At 36.5% G+C, this 19,732-nt stretch overlaps 1 protein-coding gene and 1 long non-coding RNA gene across 4 annotated transcripts in view; one reads left to right on the top strand and one right to left on the bottom strand.

The window, feature by feature from the left end:
- Positions 1 to 19,732, top strand: part of Ror (tyrosine-protein kinase transmembrane receptor Ror) — a 254,960-nt gene that overhangs the window by 203,655 nt on the left and 31,573 nt on the right. For all 3 annotated transcript variants that reach the window (XM_077416979.1, XM_077416978.1, XM_077416981.1), the window contains 2 exons: positions 6,000 to 6,210; positions 6,449 to 6,608. In XM_077416979.1, the coding sequence (XP_077273105.1) occupies positions 6,000 to 6,210; positions 6,449 to 6,608 (371 nt within the window). The remainder of the gene's footprint in view (positions 1 to 5,999; positions 6,211 to 6,448; positions 6,609 to 19,732) is intronic.
- Positions 1 to 19,732, bottom strand: part of LOC143903426 (uncharacterized) — a 157,286-nt gene that overhangs the window by 113,193 nt on the left and 24,361 nt on the right. The window contains exon 2 of the long non-coding RNA XR_013258715.1: positions 4,907 to 5,055. This is a non-coding gene — a long non-coding RNA (uncharacterized LOC143903426). The remainder of the gene's footprint in view (positions 1 to 4,906; positions 5,056 to 19,732) is intronic.

Here is a 19,732-nt window from a genome sequence, read left to right as displayed (position 1 = left end):
CGGCGGCGTTCGATACTACTCTGCCTGCAGTTTCCAATCATGCCGTAATAGAAACCATATTATTTATATCATTGTAATAACAAATACGTGATATGTAATAAAGATATAACCGACATAAAATTGCTCAACGATTGTCCTTTATAATATTACATATCAAGCGAAACGATATACGAGACGAAATTACGAAATAAAAAACTCCGATGGATCATATTCCCACTGCACGTTAAACGTCAAATATATTCGTCCTGTACTGAGTCATATTTCTAACATAAAAATTATATTGAACGGCCATATTTAATGCGAAATTTTCTGTTAATAATATAATTCTTTAAATATTGAAGAAACACGCCAATAAATAACGTGGGTTGTCATGCTTTATTTAAAACAAAAATGTTTCAACGAAATGATATATTCTCGTTATAAACATATTAGAGAAAATTTCCAATAATATATTCAATAGAAACAAACTGATAAGAAAATTATGAAAACGATATAAAAAAAGAATCATAAAATTTTTAAATATTTGAATGAGAGTGCGCTCAATCCATTATACGACTTTCCACTCTATACAATTTGTACGTTTCCTTCCCGCATTAACTTTAACTTTCCAAGCAGGCGAGCGGGAAACAAGCTCCGCCACTTAAAACGTTGTTTCCGACATTGGGGTGCGGGACTATAGCTCGTCGTTGAGCGGTCGGAGGGGAAAGGGTGAGTTAAACGTTGCATTATTTATAGAAACCCTGCACAACCTCCTAATCTCTGTCTGAGAAGGTCTTCTGCCTACTTGAAATGGCCAACGAAGAAAGTGACGTAATGTCGTCGGTGCGACGAAGTGTTAACGCTCCTCGACGCGTTTTCCCTACAAATTTTCCACGTCTCTTCCGGAAATCTTAGAGATTATATCTTACTTTAATACCGTATTCCGCATTTCAATCCTGTGATATTTAATGAAACGTAAAATTTTTGTATAATGTGACGAGGTTATTTAAAATGGAAAAAAAAACGATTATTTTCTTCTCATGTACCTACTATTCATTTACACTTATAATATTAATCTGCTTTTATACCCAATTAGTAAAAACCGATTACTTAAAAAAAGATGGAAATTTATTTAGATTTGTCATTTTAATTGCATCTAACCACATATAAAAGAGCATCTTTTACTTTCCACGTTTAATCTTTGCTATATTTTTTCAAATACGCAAATTTCCAAACTTGAAAGTTGAACGTAGAATCTGAAATGTATTAACAAATTAATTAAAAGACGGCGATACGAGTCAAGCGCGGTACGTGGTGCGCAACTAGAGAATTAATAGTTACAAAAGTAACGAAATAACTGAAATTTATTATAGCAGAGTATCGGTTATGAGATTTAATCGGGTAGATCCGCGCCGATGATTCGGTACGTGCTCATTCGACACACGAATGCACAACATATTCGTACAATAATATTTTGCACACGAAACAAATATCATAACATACACTGCGAGGGGTCGGACTGCGCGTAATTAGCAGAGTCGCATATGCTATTATATATTGCGAATACATGTCGTGAGTCGTGGGTGTTCTGTAAATCCTTTTGTCGATCTTTGCCGTCACCGCCCCTCGCCGTAGGGTAGTGCAAACTGTATATTTACTCCGATATTAATTATTCCAGCCACGATCGATTAACGTTCGTGACTCGATTAATTGCAAATGCTTCTGTAATTAGATCTCGTCAAATAAAGCGTACGCGTGTTATCGTCTCATAAAAACTCCGGTACTTAAAATGATTTGGCATCGATAAATGATAATGATTCATATGAAATACACATTGATCATGACAATTATTATTAAAAATCCGACATTAAAAACAAGAGTAACATATGTAAATAATCAACGCGTTATTAACGAAAGATATTTCAATCACATAATTTTCATGTTATTTCAATATAAGATGTAATAATAATTTTATTTCTTTCTTAATGATTTTTATAGGATTAATGAAATTAGGTATCCTATAAAAATAATTCAGAATGAAATATAATATTTGTATACAAAAAGTTCTCTAGGCGATATAAGGTAAAAGAAAGTTTTTTTTCACAGATATTTACTTCACAAAAATTCAATATGCAAATTATTGTGTCTCCAGCAAGCTTCATGGAATAAGTAATGTAAAGTCATTTGCAATAAATAACAATTTTTAAGCATATAAATCTCGCGTCTCATTTTGAAAGAAAAAATTTTATTGTATTTAATACTTCATTGAATGACGTACCGTAATCTTTTGGATACATAAAGCTTCGAAAGATTTTAATCCCGCTCAGTTCACGGCCGTATGTATAATCTCCTAGAATTTTTCCGCGTTTGTATACGGCGAGACAGTAACGTGCGACAAAAATGTCGTGATGGGCCGATAGATAAGAGGGTAGCGTCGCGTTTACGTACGTAAATGTATGCAGTTTTATATCGCGCGTCACGCCAAGTTAAGAATGCACGCGCGCGTGTCATCGCGTGCAGCGCGCCGAAAGTGGAAAGGGCACGTTTCGCATCAACCGACTGATAAACGCGGTGTCCGCTTCAAAATGCATAGAATTACTTTACATGGCGAGTAGATAAAGCGCAGTCAACTGGCGCGTTGTGCAACGCCACAGGCGGTGTATACGTATTTTCATCTTGCCCGCCGCTACACGCCGCTAATTTCATACGCGCCATCCGGCGTCGAAAGCTGCGAGCCACGTTCGTGACACACGTCGCGTCGCTGTTGATTTTTATGCAATTTGCGCTGGTGCATTTATGCACCCCGTGCTGCACCGACAAGTTCCCAGTTTTTGACGCACCCCAGAAATCAAATCCTTACACTGTATTTAATTAGACATTCCGAAAAAAAATTTTTAGATGACTTTCAAATTTACATTTGATACAGGATGATGTACAGGAAAACACATTAAGACAGTATTTAAAGTTGAAAGTTTCCTGATAAAATTATGGAAGAATTAACAATCTTGATATTTAGAATTTAGATATAATGAAATTTTCATTTTTTGAGTAAATTTTACTTCTACAGAATTGAAAGGTGTTAAAGGACTACATATGCCTTTTTTTGCATTGTGAAAACAAATATGCCAAAATTAATATTTTAATAAATAAATAAGAGTAGCGCATATTCTTTTAGCGAAATATGTATATCATAGTAAAAAAAAAAAATACAAAACAGACGCACAATATTTCATTAAATGTATGTTATTATATGCGTGCATTTTCAAACTCTCATTAGTTAGAAAGATATTTTGTCCGTACATATACATATATCATAATTTAAAATACCAATTTTTATACACCTTGTGGCGATTATCTATTTCTCAGGCGCTCTGACAAATGTTTGCATATCCATATTGTTTAGCCGCGAACGAGGCGAGTTTCCTCTGGCAGGCCGTCGCGATGACTTACTGATCATATGTTGATTTATATTCAATAACCAGCGGTAAACGCGGGGTTAGTTACCCCCCCGTACCCACGTGCAATCACGTCCTGCCACGTGCAAACGTGGCTGATGGTACGTACACAGACGTTCCTCACGTCCGTGTATCTAAGGGCTCGCACACGCATTCGCGTATATGGCGCACGTACACACGTACATACTTCTTGCCGACTTGCACGCACACAGGCGGCAATGTAAACTCGATGATTGGCCCTCTGCGGAAGGATAGGGTCACCCTAACCGCCCTGTTCCTCCGTTTGTGTTCCTTCGCATATCAGCCATCGCTCGAATTCGCCTCGCAGCGAGAACAGTCACCGACCAAGCAAAATTTAATATGGAGGGCTATTTATGAATGCATGAGGGATTTTTTTTTAAAGCTAGCTATTTGCAGTAAAAATGCAAATTGGATTAACATGGTACAAACAAAGTTCTATGGCGCTATAATAATCGGTTGCAGAGTTAATTATTTAAAAAAATAGAGAAGGTTAGAAACGTGTAATATTCATTCGAATGAATAGAGAAATCTAAAATCTTGACAATTCCATTGAGTTATCGCTCGTACATCAATATGTACATACAACGCGATAGAAAATATAGGATACATTTTTTACACAATTAAAATACATAAAAATATTACGATAAAGAAGAGCGTTCAAAAAAGTGCAGCCTTCCTGAGCATTCGTCTGTCTTAAACCAAAAAATCACCCTTTCTTTGTAAAAACTTTTATATTTACTTATATTTATTTATTTATTTTTAAATATAATTGTCTAATTTTTTAATTGCGCAAAATTTTATTTGAACCAAATGTCTCGCATGGTACTTTGCATTATCACCGACTATCGGGATTCTGCCAAGCATATTTGAGTTTCTTTTTCCAATTTATCTCCATTTTCTCGTGCCAAGCAGCAACAATATCAACGTATACAAAAGCAACCGCGGACAATAATCGTATCCCATTGCCGCTACGTGAACGCGTTAGCACCCGAACGGCGCGTATCTCTCGTTACAACGGTACGTCGTAACATTAGCACGGCTGTCGGCAGCCGTGAACGTCGCCGTGTGAAATGCGGCTGCATCGGCGACATAATTAAAGTCGCCCTTTGTCCCATGTGCGCGTTTCGCTTGAATTATTCCCGTGACTTTCAGGAATTCAGTAGAAGGAGGCGCCGCCGGGCCATATCTTTGCGCGAATATACGCGCGGGATTTAAAAAATGTGCGGGGCACATTTCTGGAAACGTATGCCCCGCTAAACGCGCGCGTCTCGCGACACCATACATCAGGTCTCTCGCGATAAGAAAAACTTGGCGCGATACGCCTTCTTTCGCGAACGCGCCGCGGCGCGAGTAAGAAAGTAAGGATAAAAATTGTAAATAACTCCGCGTATTAACGCATTTATATTTAACATTGCATTCAGTGGTATTCGTTCTCTTGGATTGATACTCACCGATGTGCAAGCGCGGCTATTTGATTGCTTCTACCCGCCGGAAGCTGCAATTGATTGCAGCATCCATGTCTCTGAATGCGTTGCGTCGAATTGATACTATAGCATCTCGCTCACGATTATCGCGCTAGGGGGTGCATGATTCCATATCCCTGAGAACACGATATTGATTCGTGAGTGTCGCACATAACTTTGCTTTCAAAAAAATAAAATGACGCTGTTCGAAACATCGTATTATTTCACTTATATTATAGATACGGAAATTTAATGAACTTAGAAAATAAGTATGTTTGGCAGATTATTTATATTTGATCAGATAATAAATATTATAAAAATTAAAAATATAAATAATTATTAGAGATAAATAATTTTTTTTTGTGATATCGACAATTATCTTTTTTGCGTACATTTATGTGCTATTTTATCTTGAATAAAAAGAACTTTTTTATTTACTTAGATATTAATTCTGTTTAAAAAAATTAATTTTTATTAATTAACTATAATTAATTTTATTAATTCTATTCAAAAAATTCTTACATCTGCATTATTTTTTTTAAGATTTGATCAAGTGATTTTAAAATTTATTCATCCTATGGATTATGAAGATATAATCTGACGTTGATTCAACTAAAGTTCTTACAAGGCATAGAACTCACGAACGATAAAGTTCATATGCCTCAATAATACCTCGTTACAAATAAGTTACATTGTTATCTAGACCGCAGATGGGATCATGGATGCGATCGATAAAGGGATATTTAAATGCATGGATATTTAATCTAATAGCATTAATAAATACAGTAATTACAATAAAGTAGTAATACAGTAACATAGTAAATTAGTAATATCATGGTATTATAAGATAATAATGCAAGACGACATAAGGTACATAATGTATAGAATTTCTTTATTATCGCGATATATCATGCGCGATTGAATTAAAGTTTCAACTGCTAAATCATTGTTTTTACTGCTACATATAGCTACATCATCGTATTTTAAAACAAATACTGTAAAAAAGTTGCTTATTATATTCTACATATTTTATTGTTATAGGACTGTAAAGTATAATGTGTTTTACTTTTTTTTTTCGTAGAACCGACGTGGACGCTGCATCCGGCACGAAAAGTGGTACTTTAAAATTCGTAAGGACTCTGACAAACATCTCGAAGGATGCCGGCGGCATTGCTCATATGCGATGCGAAGTCGTGGGCGATCCACCTCCGACAAAGATACGATGGTACAAGAATGAAGCGCCATTAGAAGAGAACCGACCGAAAATCACCATTAGGAAAATACACGCACAAGTAAGCATGATTGTTAAACTACTAATTTTGTAACTGTTCCTCTAGAGTTTTGTGCGCGAGATCTTCCAACTTAATTTTTTTCTATACAAGTGATGTATATATACATTTTATATACCTTTTATATTTTTTATTGAAAACAGTTTTTATACTCTCTCATTGCATTTTTAATTCTCTTAATTTTTAATTCTCAAGATACTATTTAGTAAATATATAGACGCAAGTACGTATAAAATTCCAGATGCACGAACACGCGGCGAAGAACTTGGCAGGAAGTCGATTAAAAATCACAAATTTGGACGTTTCTGATATTGGTTTCTATACTTGTCGCGTCACCAACGGTAAAGATCAAATCCAGAGCGAAGGAACCCTGCGAGTTGATTCCTCAAAGAAATGGCCAGGTAAGTTGTTCAAAATTCAGTTTTTTGTGTCAACCTTAGATTCTACTGCTTTATCCAATGAACAAAGCTACATGTATTTGTTACAGTAACGAGCAATTTCTTGCGAGATCGATTTTATCTGGTACATTTAATTACTTGATAAACTCAATTAAAAGTTCTGTATCATTAAAGCAATATAGACTTTTTCGTGATACAATTATTATTGCAATTAAAATTTAGCCGAAAAAGGTTTTTCATACATATTTAGTGTAAAATTACGCCCGAGCGAACATTACGTAGTTACGTTAACGAACCTCGGTGTAACCATTAGGAAGGATAATCGTATCTCTTTCGTAGTTTTAAAGCCACGCGAAGCAGTTCGACCATAATTCGGGTAGTTTACATTTCGCGGGAATAATTAAACATGCGAGTTTTAAACACGCGGCCCGTAAAATCCAGCAAGTATGATATTTCCACGTCACCGGGGAAACGCACGGGTCTCGAAGGTGAGCTCTGCGGCCGTAACTCGCTTACGGAACAACACCGTAAAAAACATTATTTGTAATGCGCGAGGTGAATCGCGACATTCTACCTACTCCGTCGCGACGAAAATTTTCGAGTGAACGCATTAAACGCCCGGGGTAACGGTGTATGTTTGACGTGAGGGCATTATCATAAAACGCGGAACCGTCTAACTATGACTATGGAAACGGCTATACAGCTTGGCGCTACACCAGCTGTATTGTTATCTTATGCTACGCCAAGGGCGTAGGCAGAATTCTCTCGAAACTGTCTCAACTTCTCGCGATATTAAATCGGATTCATTTAAAGGATATCTTTTCGCTATGGAGAATTTTCAGTAATGATTTTTACGTTAACACAAATAATACAGGAACTTATTTAGAAATTTCTGAACTAGTTCAAATTTAGATTAACACCGATCTCTTATTGAATAACTTACGTGCAGAAAATAATTGGTTTTATAGAATAGTTTATTTCACTATTTATTTTTACATTAGTTTGGTTCTCTCTCTCTCTCTCTCTCTCTCTCTCTCTCTCTCTCTCTCTCTCTCTCTCTCTCTCTCAATGTCTCTTTCTTTCATTTATTAGATATTTATTTTGTTTCTTTGTATTTATTTTTATCGCGTACGCGTTTAAAGAATTTTATATTATATTATTCTCATAAAACTGTTTTCTGTGATTATTTTGAAAATTGTGAGAGAGAATTTCATATTTTAAAAACACTCTTGCCTACATCCTTGTGTTATCTCGCCTGGTCTAGTGGGTAGTTCACGTTTACGATGCGCCACGCTTTCACCCCCGAGATCATTCCGGTTAATGTGATATTAGAGTAAATATTTGAAGACTCTAACTAAGAAAACGCGTAATTATCAATAAATTGTTGAGTCGTTTAAACTCTGGAGCTCTAAAATTATTTTAAAAACTGAAATAACATTATACCCCAATCTTTATCTCATTTTAATATTTGTCGTCGTATTCGCAGCAACAAATTTCAATTATTCATCATTTTTGTAGCTATCCACAAAATATATATCTTATACAAAGTGAGGCCATTTATTGTGCTATAATTGTCGAGTTCGTATGACTGCAAAACGTTAAATATCGTTAAATGCATTTTGCTATTACGTTATTTGCGTAGATGCTCGGTTTCGAGAACGATTCGGCTTTTGCCAGGTAATAAAAGGAACTGTACTAAGCTTTCCTGAGTCGTGCTCGATTTTCAGTCTGGGAAGGAATCGTAAAAGTAATGCCGTTATACGAATACTGCGCTCCTCGCCGTAGTGTAAGTCGAATAGAATTAAGAGGAAGTGAAAGTCAGGTTCGTAGTTGTCGACGACCAAAGTGGGACGACGAAGAAAAGCTCTCTCGTGCTTCGGCTTCGAGAGGCACAAAAATAAGAAACTTAACGTGGTCGTAAAACTGTCAATTTGGAACGATGCACGATTGACGTATGTTACAACAGGAGTAGATGAGGGACAAGTTAAAAAATAGATATAATACAGGAAAAACCATTTTATCGGCATATATAAATTTCAGATAATTTCTATTTTAGGTATATCGCACTAATTTATCAGGATAACGATAATTGCGATGCTGAAGTTTTGCTGAACAAAAACAACTGCTAAAATTGATCAGTTTTATTAAAAATAACCACTTAAATTGATTACCAAAATTAAATTACTAAAATAATAATTGATAAATCTGATTAGTATATCGTAACTCAATAATAATACCTATAGTTTATCAGAGGTTAATCAATCCTGGCACTAAATTATTTATCGAGATTGTAATTTGTGTGTGTGCGTGTGTGTGTGTTTACTTCAACAGAGTAATATTTTATTTAAATCGCATCGAGGGTAATAATTCGCCGACTAGTATATTTTGCTCTGCGCGCAGCACGCGATACATTCTACTTTCCGAGGTCACAAATTTTTCTCTTGACACTCTCCTCCCGGGGTCTCGGAGATGCACTTTAAGAACTTCATTATGCGTGGTGTAAATTAGTTTCAATTTATCGTAAGACGAGAGGCAAACTTCTTAAAGCCAAACTCCAAGCATTTCCCCGGGACGAAGTTATTGCGCGACAGCTTTGACAAATTCTAATCCAGCCCCGTAGTGTTTCGCTTAATGCGTGAAGTACAGCAAGAACGAAGCAAACCTCGGTAAAGTCTTGAAGATAGACAAACCGTACTGACTCTTCTTCTGAGGGAGGAAAGTTTGTTGTTAATACCGCGTGAGTAGAATTTGGAAGCCACTGCTTCAGCAAACTGAATGTAAGTTTCAAGGGCCATGGTCGACTGAGGCGTACCTACCATTAATCAATCGTAAGTCATAAACATTCGAAAAAAATAAATATCTGTATCTTAATATGAAAATTGTTTAAAATAATGATTTTATAATTTCTTGTGATATATTATAGATATAACGACTAAATGTATATATCATTAATAAGAGAAAACATTTATTAATTATGGGTGCAAAAATTATTTGAAAGAAGAGACAAAGATAATAAAATGTGCGAGAATAAAATATATATGTAACATATACATATCTATATTTGTATAATATTATAAAAAAATCTAGCATTTATAGAAGTTATTATAATTAGTGATACAATCAAAAAAATAATCACATTATTTCATAAGTGACAAAGTACTCAGAAGTTATTATGAATTCTTATATGCACTTCTCCGAATTTCACGATTACCTATCAAATAATAAACACACACACGTATATAAGAATATCATAATTTGAGAACTGTTTTATTTTACAACATTCCGATTTTCGCGCGCTGGAAGAAAGTTATATCCAAACAGGATGACATTTACAACTCAAGACAGGGATAACAGCGTGCAAACAATATATAGGATGAAGGTCTCGCGGCCCTTTCGGTCTGCTTCGACGGGTCGGTTCTAAAAACGTTGTGCCTCATCTCCCGGTGGCAGGGCCGCGCGTCCCGACGGAACTTCCTGTAATAAAGTTTCCGAAAAGCTCTCACGCCCGTGGGCGATGAAACAAAACTGGCGGCGCGGCGTTCCTAGGACGAAGTTACCGCCGAAGAGACGCCCCTAACAAATTCTAATCTAATCCCGAGAGCCTCGGCTAATGCACGAGGCGCGGCAGGCACCTCTCTCCGTTACGTGTCCCCGTTCCGAGGAAGGCCTTGGCCCTTCCCGTTTCCGTTCCCGAGCGGCACACGACGAACTTTAATATTAGCACTCTGCAAGTCAAACTCGACGTTGGAAAATTCAAACTTCTTTCCTCGCCGCGTTGGGTGGTCCCTCCCTCACCCCGTTTTCCCGGAGTTTAACACCGTGGGACGAGGGTAGGACGTTGGTGGATCGCGCGAGATCAGCGAAGGGAGACGTAGAAGATTGCGAAGGGTGCCGCAAGGGGATCCGATCGCCCACGATGACAGGAGATGGCTTCTTTTCGAACGACGAGGAACTTAATCGTCCGATTTACCACCCTGTAGATCTCGGCGTGTTAAAGTTAGTCGTACATTATCCCCACCAGTCTCGGGGTGTCTTATGTTTAATTCCGAGAGCGAAAACATGGGTTAATTAACGTAACGGGTTCGGGATTGCCCAGACTCGATCGATGCATTTTAATTGTTATTTCGACCGATAGCTAGCGAAATAAAAATGGATGTTGAATTGCAATTTTATTACGTTGGCTTTAAAACGTTAATGTCATTTCATCTCTGGGCCGACAATTTATAACGAAATGCAAAAAAAAAAAGAAAAAGAAAACGGAGCTACGAGTAATAAATTATCTCGCGTAGATGTAGTCCGATTTACTACTTTCAAAGCTATTTTATTTTACAATTAAAACCAGAAAATTTTTGTATTTTGAATGATCTGTAATATTCAACGTGTATAATATTAATATAGCAATACTTTTAAATAATATACGATGACAGGCGGTGTTTCGCGCGCGAAAGCATAGTGGCCAATTTTATTTTATTTAAAAAACCAGAGTATAATCAAATTGTATTGAGCTTAACGGTAAAAATGGATGGTAAATATTCATGTACCATCTATACCTATCCACAAAATATTCATATCTTTTAAGATATTGTTCTCAGTAATCTCGAATTGCAGCGCACTTTGCTTTACATATACAATTTCATGGAAACGTGTACCGATCGCCGTATGGCAGCTAAGATTTACTTTCCGCGTGTTTGCAAGCGATTGTTTCACGTGATACGGAAACCGACCAAATTCGCCGCACGTCGTCTACATCGTAAACTTCAAACGCAATGAAATTAATATCGCAAACGTGAGGCTTGGTGTAACACTCGAGCTTCAGACTATCGTTTGCCGATGTATCCTCTAAACTTGGCAGTCTATCTACTAAATACATCTTTGTTCTTAAATTCCTATAAATTATATAATTCAATGAAAAATGTATCTCATAAGAAATTTGTGTCAAGAATAATTACATTTCGTAATAATTAATCAGAAAAAAATGTTGAAAAATTATGAGAAAAAGTGGCACTCTTGCCAAAGGCAAATAAACTTTAGTAAAAGTTTGTAATAGGTGAAAAAAAAGATTTCTATATTCACGTGGAACGTGTTTTCGTATTGCCCAGCTTTCTTTTTTTTTTATTGAAAGTGGAGGTCTCCCATTTTGAAGCAACCGCTTTGAATAACCACGATATATCTTCTCTTTTCCCGTTCCAATAACGGCGAAATGATAACATTTCGCTTAGCAAACGTGTGACTCAGAAATAATAACTCGTTCACTTAGTACGATGTTCACGTTCCGCAGTTCTTTTTATTAGCACTGCCGAAGCATCCCCGTCGAGGGGGGTGAGCAACACGTCGGCGACGACGGAAAATTGGGAAAGGTAAATGGCCGCGTTAAAAGGGTGTCCGACCCGCACCTTCCTAATTCAGTTACTCCGTTGCCCTCGGGTTTTTAACCCGAAGAGGCGGAACACTTAGTTATCCCGGAACCCGTCGTAGATTTCACACGTGCCCGCTTCGCACGCAGGTGGCAAAATATGAAATATCCATCCGTCGCTCATGAAACATTATTATTACGACCCTCTATGTCCGGAGAGCTCTTTTTGATAACGTTGGAAAAACAAGTGAAATCTTCCCCGACAACTTCATGCTTACGCTCACACGAAGAAGCTATTTTACTTTAATTTTATTTATTATATTCTTCACGTGTATTTCTTAACCCCCTTTACACTTACTCCGTACTTACGTCTTTACTTACTTTCTGCTCACGTAATAGCTTTGCGCGGAATACAAGAAATTGAACCTATGTGAATTCTATCGTATAAAGAAAATTTAGTTATTGTATATTAATCCACTCGCTCCCACTATGTGGCCATATGATTTTATGCGACTAATTAAAATAAAATATATTGTTAGCATATATCTGTATTTTCTGTGAATATATATCAGTTTCTTTTAGTTTTGTATAGATGTATCTAATACATATTTTCATTTAAAAATATTTCAGTAAATAGAGTATTATAAAAAATTAAACAGATATTTTTTGTAGCTGTTAAATAATCTGGGAAAAAGGGTTAAATATACATCTATCTTGTACTTTGTCAAGGATCGCACACATGTCTTATATCTGTCTTTTACTCATTTCTCGTTCTCCGCACGTTCAGGTAATTAGACGTCGTCATTGATTAAATTATACGTTATTTATGAGGCGCATCCCGCCTGTTCCTTGCTTTTTAATCGCCGACTTTTAATCGCAGGATATCGGTACACTTTTAATATAGGTCGGGAATATTGACGTGAGGCGAGTCCGCTCCACGGACCAGGCCGACCAGACGCGTTTTATGCGTACATAATTGAAAAAGTTTAGCCGCGTTCGCGACGACAGGCATCCGTCTCTCTCTATCTCTCTCCCTTTCTGCGCGCGTTACGATTAGTATTCCATGTAGCCACCGGCTGCGGTAATAGCTACGACGACGTGATATTTATGAGATTTTTTGTTGGCTATATGAACGAGGTACTCGTTGTATCCGGATATTTTGCGGTTAGCTTTGGCTTCGCCGTGTTTCGCGATTTTTTGCGGATCGACGTAAAGTTTCTTTTTCTCGCCGAAAAACAAGTCTTTATGAGCTGGTGTATTAACTCATATAATGATATACCAGTTTCAAACAGAAGAGACCGGAGATTTTGAAGATAAAATTTCAAACTCGTATAAATTTTTTGTTAATATATTTTTTTAATCCGTACATTTTTGTATATTCACATAAAATTTTGCAATTTGTACATCAGCGAGAACACATTATTCAATTTGATTTATTTAATAATCACAGGTTATAATATCCAAGTTTTGAATTTAGCAATTACCATAACCCTGCGAGTAATATTTTTGGATTCTACAAATCTTCGATTTCATTTTTTTTCGGAAACTATATATACCTTATTATTAATGTAAATATTCGTAGGTAACTTTTGAATTTTAAAATTCCGTGAAAATTAATATAAAATTATAAGGACTGTCATTTTTCGTCACCTAACTATTAATTTTAATATCAATAACTTTAATGATCGAAGGAAATCATTGTTGTATTTCGTTCAGTATAATACAAATCGCTCCATCGTCACAACTATTAATCACAGTGTAATCATAAAACCGTCATAATGACGCGATACAAACCACCGACAAAACCGCACGATTTAACGAAAATTTCTCCGCCGCGGGGTGACCGATTTCCAATTCCCCCGTCGTTTTGCACCATTAAAAACGTAATTATTGGACGACCGCGGGGACAGATCGCGCGATCGCGGGAACGGCCGAAACGCGGTACCTACCTACCGTTGAATCGATCAAAAAAGTTGCCTCCTATCCGCATGCTGGCTAGATTTGTCGTCGCGTGTGCATTAATATTCCGCGACGCAATCGCGCCGTTGAATGCATCGAGGCGAGACATTTGCGTCCGTATATTCCGCGCACCGCGATGTGCATACCACGTTCTACAACATGCTCCGCGCGCTGCGCATCTCCCACGACAAATCAACACCGCGTTATCCTTGCTCGCGCAGAGGCTGTTCAATTTACGGCCAAGTTAGGGCACACAAAGCAGCGGCACACTTCGACAGGCAGCGAGCCGAGGAGGAGAGCCGTGGGAAGGTGAATTTTGTACTACTGTTTAGGTAGGTATGTAATCGCGCACAGATATAACCGTACGTATATATCTACGCGAGCGGAGGAGAAGCTAAGATCCTATCATTGCGGCAGTTGCGGCGTGTAAGAGGATGCCGCGATAATGAACGTAATCTCGCTCATTGCCCGTCGATGCGCGCGAGTCACATCGCACGAATTGCATTTACGAGAGCGGGAGTGATACGTCACACGGTTAGCTCGCACGAGATTGTTTTATCGTGTGTGTTTCTCGCTAGAGTTTCGAGCAGTTACAAGCAGTTACCAGCCTTGTGCTCGCGATAGGCATATATATGTCCCGTTTACTAGAATGTGAACTCTTGATTATGCACTTTATTCTACTCTGTTGCATTAAAAAAAAAACTTTGTGTCACATGTATTCTGTAAATGTGTCTAATAAATTAGAGACAAACAATAATAACATTTAGGAGAATAAAAATTATTGGCATAAGTTGGGAGATAAGTCTTATTTCAAGAGAATTTAATTTGTAGAGACATTATATCTAATTTTTCTGTGTGTTTATTCATTTGATTTCTTTATTATATTTTATTCTTCTCTTTTTTTATATCGCACCTTTTTTTATTATTCATATATCTCGGAAAATCCAGATAAATGGGGTTGATAAATGGACTTCAAATAATCAACGAATGAGTTACGGTTATCTAATGACGAGATATCTTCGGACGCTTATTAATTCTGGCCTTTCCTCGAGTAAAGAGCGGTTTATGTTTACACGGTTATCGGAGCGGAATACGAGACGTGCAACTTTCCTCGATCAGCGGATGATGCATGCAGCGATACCCGGTTATTGAAATACGATATATACGAGTGCCTTCACCGTATCCAGTCGGCATAATAATGCGCGGGGCATAAATTCAACTCGCGAAAAGTCTGCTGACGGCATATATATAGACGTAATGCTCGTCCGCTTTTATGCGATATCGCGTCCAAAAGTTGAATTTCATTTGCACGCGAAAACGGATAAAAATTGTGTGAAAAACGAGAGAGAGAGAGAGAGAGAGAGAGACGGAATTGATGGTCTTCTTTTTTTGGAAAAAGAGAACTGTAACTCTGTAACAATTCCAGACATACTATACCTTTACATTGGAATTACTGCTATTCCTTTTGTCTGCAAAGAATTTTAATGCTACCTTTTTGCGTAACATTTTTTAATATTCAATATAATGTTAATAATTTCAAATACATGTTAAACATAAAATTGAAATAATTAAAAATATAGTTATTTATCTGTATAATTAATCAAGATACTTTTTAATAAAAATTATTATAATAATTAGGATAAAATATAATCAATCTAGGATAAATTACTGACTAAAATTTTATTGCTTTTTCACATTTTGGGAATCACATTGGCGATATTTTCTATTAGTTATTACTATACTTTCTAGGAAGTGAGAAAAAAATGAAAAAAAGTATGTCTTGCTAAGAATAAAACAATAAATCCTCCCAATACATCATATGTAGCGAAATTCTATCAATTCGTATCTATATTAGTTCTTATTTTTTGCTCAAGAGAGAGAGAGGGAGAGAGAGAGAGAGAGAGAGAGAGAGAGAGAGAGACAGCATTATTCGAGTGCAACTTTGTGCGAAATATCGACTGCGATGTTACGAGCCGCGATTTACAGTCAAGCACGATTAAGTAGCTTAACTACAAACTCTCGACTGCGTTCGAAACTTCGTCTGGAAGTACTGCGCGCGTAACACAGGCAGGGGTTATAGTTACCGCCAGTAATTTGGGCCATTAATCAACGAACTGTTTGGCATGAGGCAAAACTGGACCGGCTATCGTGTTGGAACGGCACATAAAATTATTGTTATTTGCCACTCTTTCTTCCACTCTCGAAATGGAAGGGTCACTACTCATCGGCATAATACCGTTCAGTGATTAGCAGCCTTTTTGTATATGTAATTAATTGTGCTGAAGTAGCATTTGATATCCATTGATTCGTAATTAAACATATTATCGCAGTATCGACGTCTTGGTTTCGATATTAAAAACATTTTCTATATATATCAAATATTCCATATTTCATACATTTTCTGACGATTGTTTTTGTATTCTGTTTTAGATTGGAAATAGATTAGGAATATTTTATGAAATTTATTATATACTTCAGATTTATAAAAGAATATGTTTTAAGCTTATATAACTTTTAGATATCATAATTTTTTATATTTTGTTTTTTTGAAACAATGTTTGCAGTTAGCCGCGAAATTTATGAAAAGATAATGTAATTTGTGGCATATAATCCTAACAGACTGCGAAATAATCTTTGTAATATACATTATCTCCAGAATCTTAAAAGGGCAAATAAAGGGTGTGCAAGTAATCCTACTTTATCCTGTTAAAATTAAAGCCGCGTATATATATAGGGTAGGATTTCGTTGAATTTTACTATAATTAAACAAGACAACGGTTCGTAAATTCTATATTCAGCTACGTATATTGGTGAATTATTTGCTTTCATAATAGCAAAAATTATTTTGATCTAATATAGTGTACGTTGTTAACAAATATGTGTTAACTTTGTATAATATATTAATAATATTATTAACTACGTAATAATATTATTTAAAAAATGTGTGTTAATTAAAAATCAATAATTAGGTTGCAATAAGGCAACAATAAATTATCGCCGGAAATACGATGTAACTAGTTTCCCGAAGGGATGATTGATTCATACAGACATTTGGGTTTAGAGCGAACCCATGAACCTGAATTCAATATACTGACACACATACATTTACACTTCATATACACATCTACATTACACGTTTTGTGAATAAAATTATTACAAATATTTAAGGAAAAGTGAAAGCAAAACATAATCTAATCTATATATATATATATAAGAAGAATAAGAAGACCAAGACTAAATAAAAATAAGAACAAGACTCATATACACTTTGAACTTTGATACAGTTTGAGCAGGATAATGAAAACTACAACTTTTAGTATAGTCTTCTAAAGAAAAAGCTATACAATTAGTTGATCATTGTACGCGAATTAATATCTTTCTCTCTTATTTGTTCTATTTTATTTTTTATGAAAGGCCTAAAATATATGTCACATCTTAACTTCAAGTATTATAAGTGCCTGTATCATAATTCAATTATTATATTTAACTTAGTGCGAAATAAGAATTGCTTTCTTTTCTTTCGCAAAATGCGAACAATTTAAATCAATGATCTTTGTATTGATCAGCATTTTTGGGGATGTTGGGGGAATTTAATCGAACGATGCGATTGGTCGCGAAACAAATCTTCGAAACACCGTATCGCTTAAATGGAATTTATACTTGGCCAGTATACACGGGAATACATCCGCGTGTATCTTCCCACAAGCGAAGTATAACTCACAACGTCTCTTTTTCCAACCGGTACAACTACGAACGGCTGTTTATTTCCTGCACATTAATCTCAGCCGAACGATCTCTCTCTTTCTCCTTCTCCCGAAGTACACAATTAACGATTGATCGATGGCCAGCGGTCTTTTATTTCGCTTTAAACGACGATCCCTCCCAACTATACGCCGCGCTTAAGCCGAATTTACATGGTTCGCTCTTGATGAGCGTACCAAATAAATCATCGGATGTTAGTGCATCTGGATGATTACGTGTTTTTGTTGAAGCGTACCGCCGAAAGAAAATCACCCGATATATCGCCAGAAGCGTTTACAACCGGCATAATTTCGACAAATTTAATCATAATTTGCATAATTCATTGCATAATTTACAGTTCAATTGTCAAATTAATATTCCATGCTATTGATTGCTATATAATGCCTTAATTACGCGGATTGTCGCGTTTTTCAGTCTCTCGAATAAATATCAATGAGCACGTGTCTGTAACATCGAGAACCGAACTTATTACATTTGTATCAGTACTCTCTCAGTACGTATATATTATCCGCTATTACTCGATGCAATAAGACATTTTTATATACATTTTTAATTTCGCGAAACATTGAGGCTCTAAATGATTTCGCCCGTGAAATTTAAACTCGTGTATGTATTTCGTGTCTTTCCCAATTTCCTACACGATTTAAAATAATATTATACGACAATAAGACTATAGTGCTCCAAATGTAACACTCGATTAATCGTTAAATACATATACACGCATATCTATATAAAAATATACATAACTATATAATTAATTTTTGTCCTGTTCCCCTTCTTCTATACAAAATTATAATTAAAAATAAATTGCGTAAAACTGTTTCCGAGTATATCCGCACGATGTTTCCCTGGTCAACACGAATAAAATCTAATTCGTTGCTGTGGGGTTCGCAATTTACCGTACGATTAAGCGTGTTCGGCCGCGGAATCTCGTCTGCGAAACCGCGATACTCGTGCAACGAGGGAGAAGGAGAAAAGGAACCAGAAAGAGAGAGAGAGAAGCGAAGACGAACATTGCAAACGCCAGCATTGCGCCAAAGGTCGAGCTTATCTTGAATCGAGGGGTTAGTCACGCCTGCTTCTCTCTCTCTCGAAGAGAGAGATGCTTTCGCACCCCGCGGCGCGACGCGGCCTTAACTTTGCACGAAAGTTGGGCTTCGCTCACGCCGAAAGCCTCAATCTCGGGACACGCGCGGCTCTAACGAGATGGGTCTTGCCGACGGTCCCTTAATGAACTCGATCAACGTTTAAGCGTAAATTCGAGCGGCCCCCCTCTCCCACGTATGATATAATGACATTGTAAACACGTTATTTTCCAGGAATAATATTATGATAATGCGGTTTCCTCGTACGAGAAGGCATAATAACACTGTTTCCTGTATGACGGAATGAGACGAGATATAGAGAGAACTAAAGATAGAAAAAATTTTTTGTAATGTCTCAAAACGGATTAAGATATACAATGTACATTATAAAAAAAAATGAGTAGATTAGAGATAAAGATATAAAATAAAAGAGCAGGTGATAAACATTATTTTAAAAATCAAGTATTAAAAAAAATGTATATATGTATATATAAGTAAATATATTGTACAATAGAGTACATAAAGTACATTTGTCTCCAAGAATATAGTTTGATAGTAAATAATATATACGACGTTGCAAATTATTTTTATTCGATGACACTATGAAATATAATAAAGATGCGACAAATCAAGAACACGTAATGCAATCGGCAATATTAACCGAATACACCATCGTTTGGAGGTATGATGTAACGAGCTCGTAGTTAAACTATAGCGGGCTGAATCGAAGCTGATGCGATTAATTGGTTGCATGTCCATGTTCGTTGCACCTAGTGCCATCAACGAGACGGGCGCGGTGAAACGTAATTATCGTCGCTCGGTTGAAACAGCCTGTACTTGTTGCGGCGATATATATACGCGTTATGTACGATACCGGTGTACATAAACACACGAGCGTATATTCATATACACGCCCGCCCGCCTCATCCATGCACTCGCGGCGAACGTGCAGCAGATGCATGTGCTTC

The sequence above is a fragment of the Temnothorax americanus genome, unplaced genomic scaffold (assembly GCF_048541705.1).
Source record: "Temnothorax americanus isolate GAGA-0224 unplaced genomic scaffold, ASM4854170v1 Scaffold47, whole genome shotgun sequence".
Classification (NCBI taxonomy): Eukaryota; Metazoa; Arthropoda; class Insecta; order Hymenoptera; family Formicidae; genus Temnothorax; species Temnothorax americanus.
This window is presented reverse-complemented; position numbering and strand designations above follow the sequence as displayed.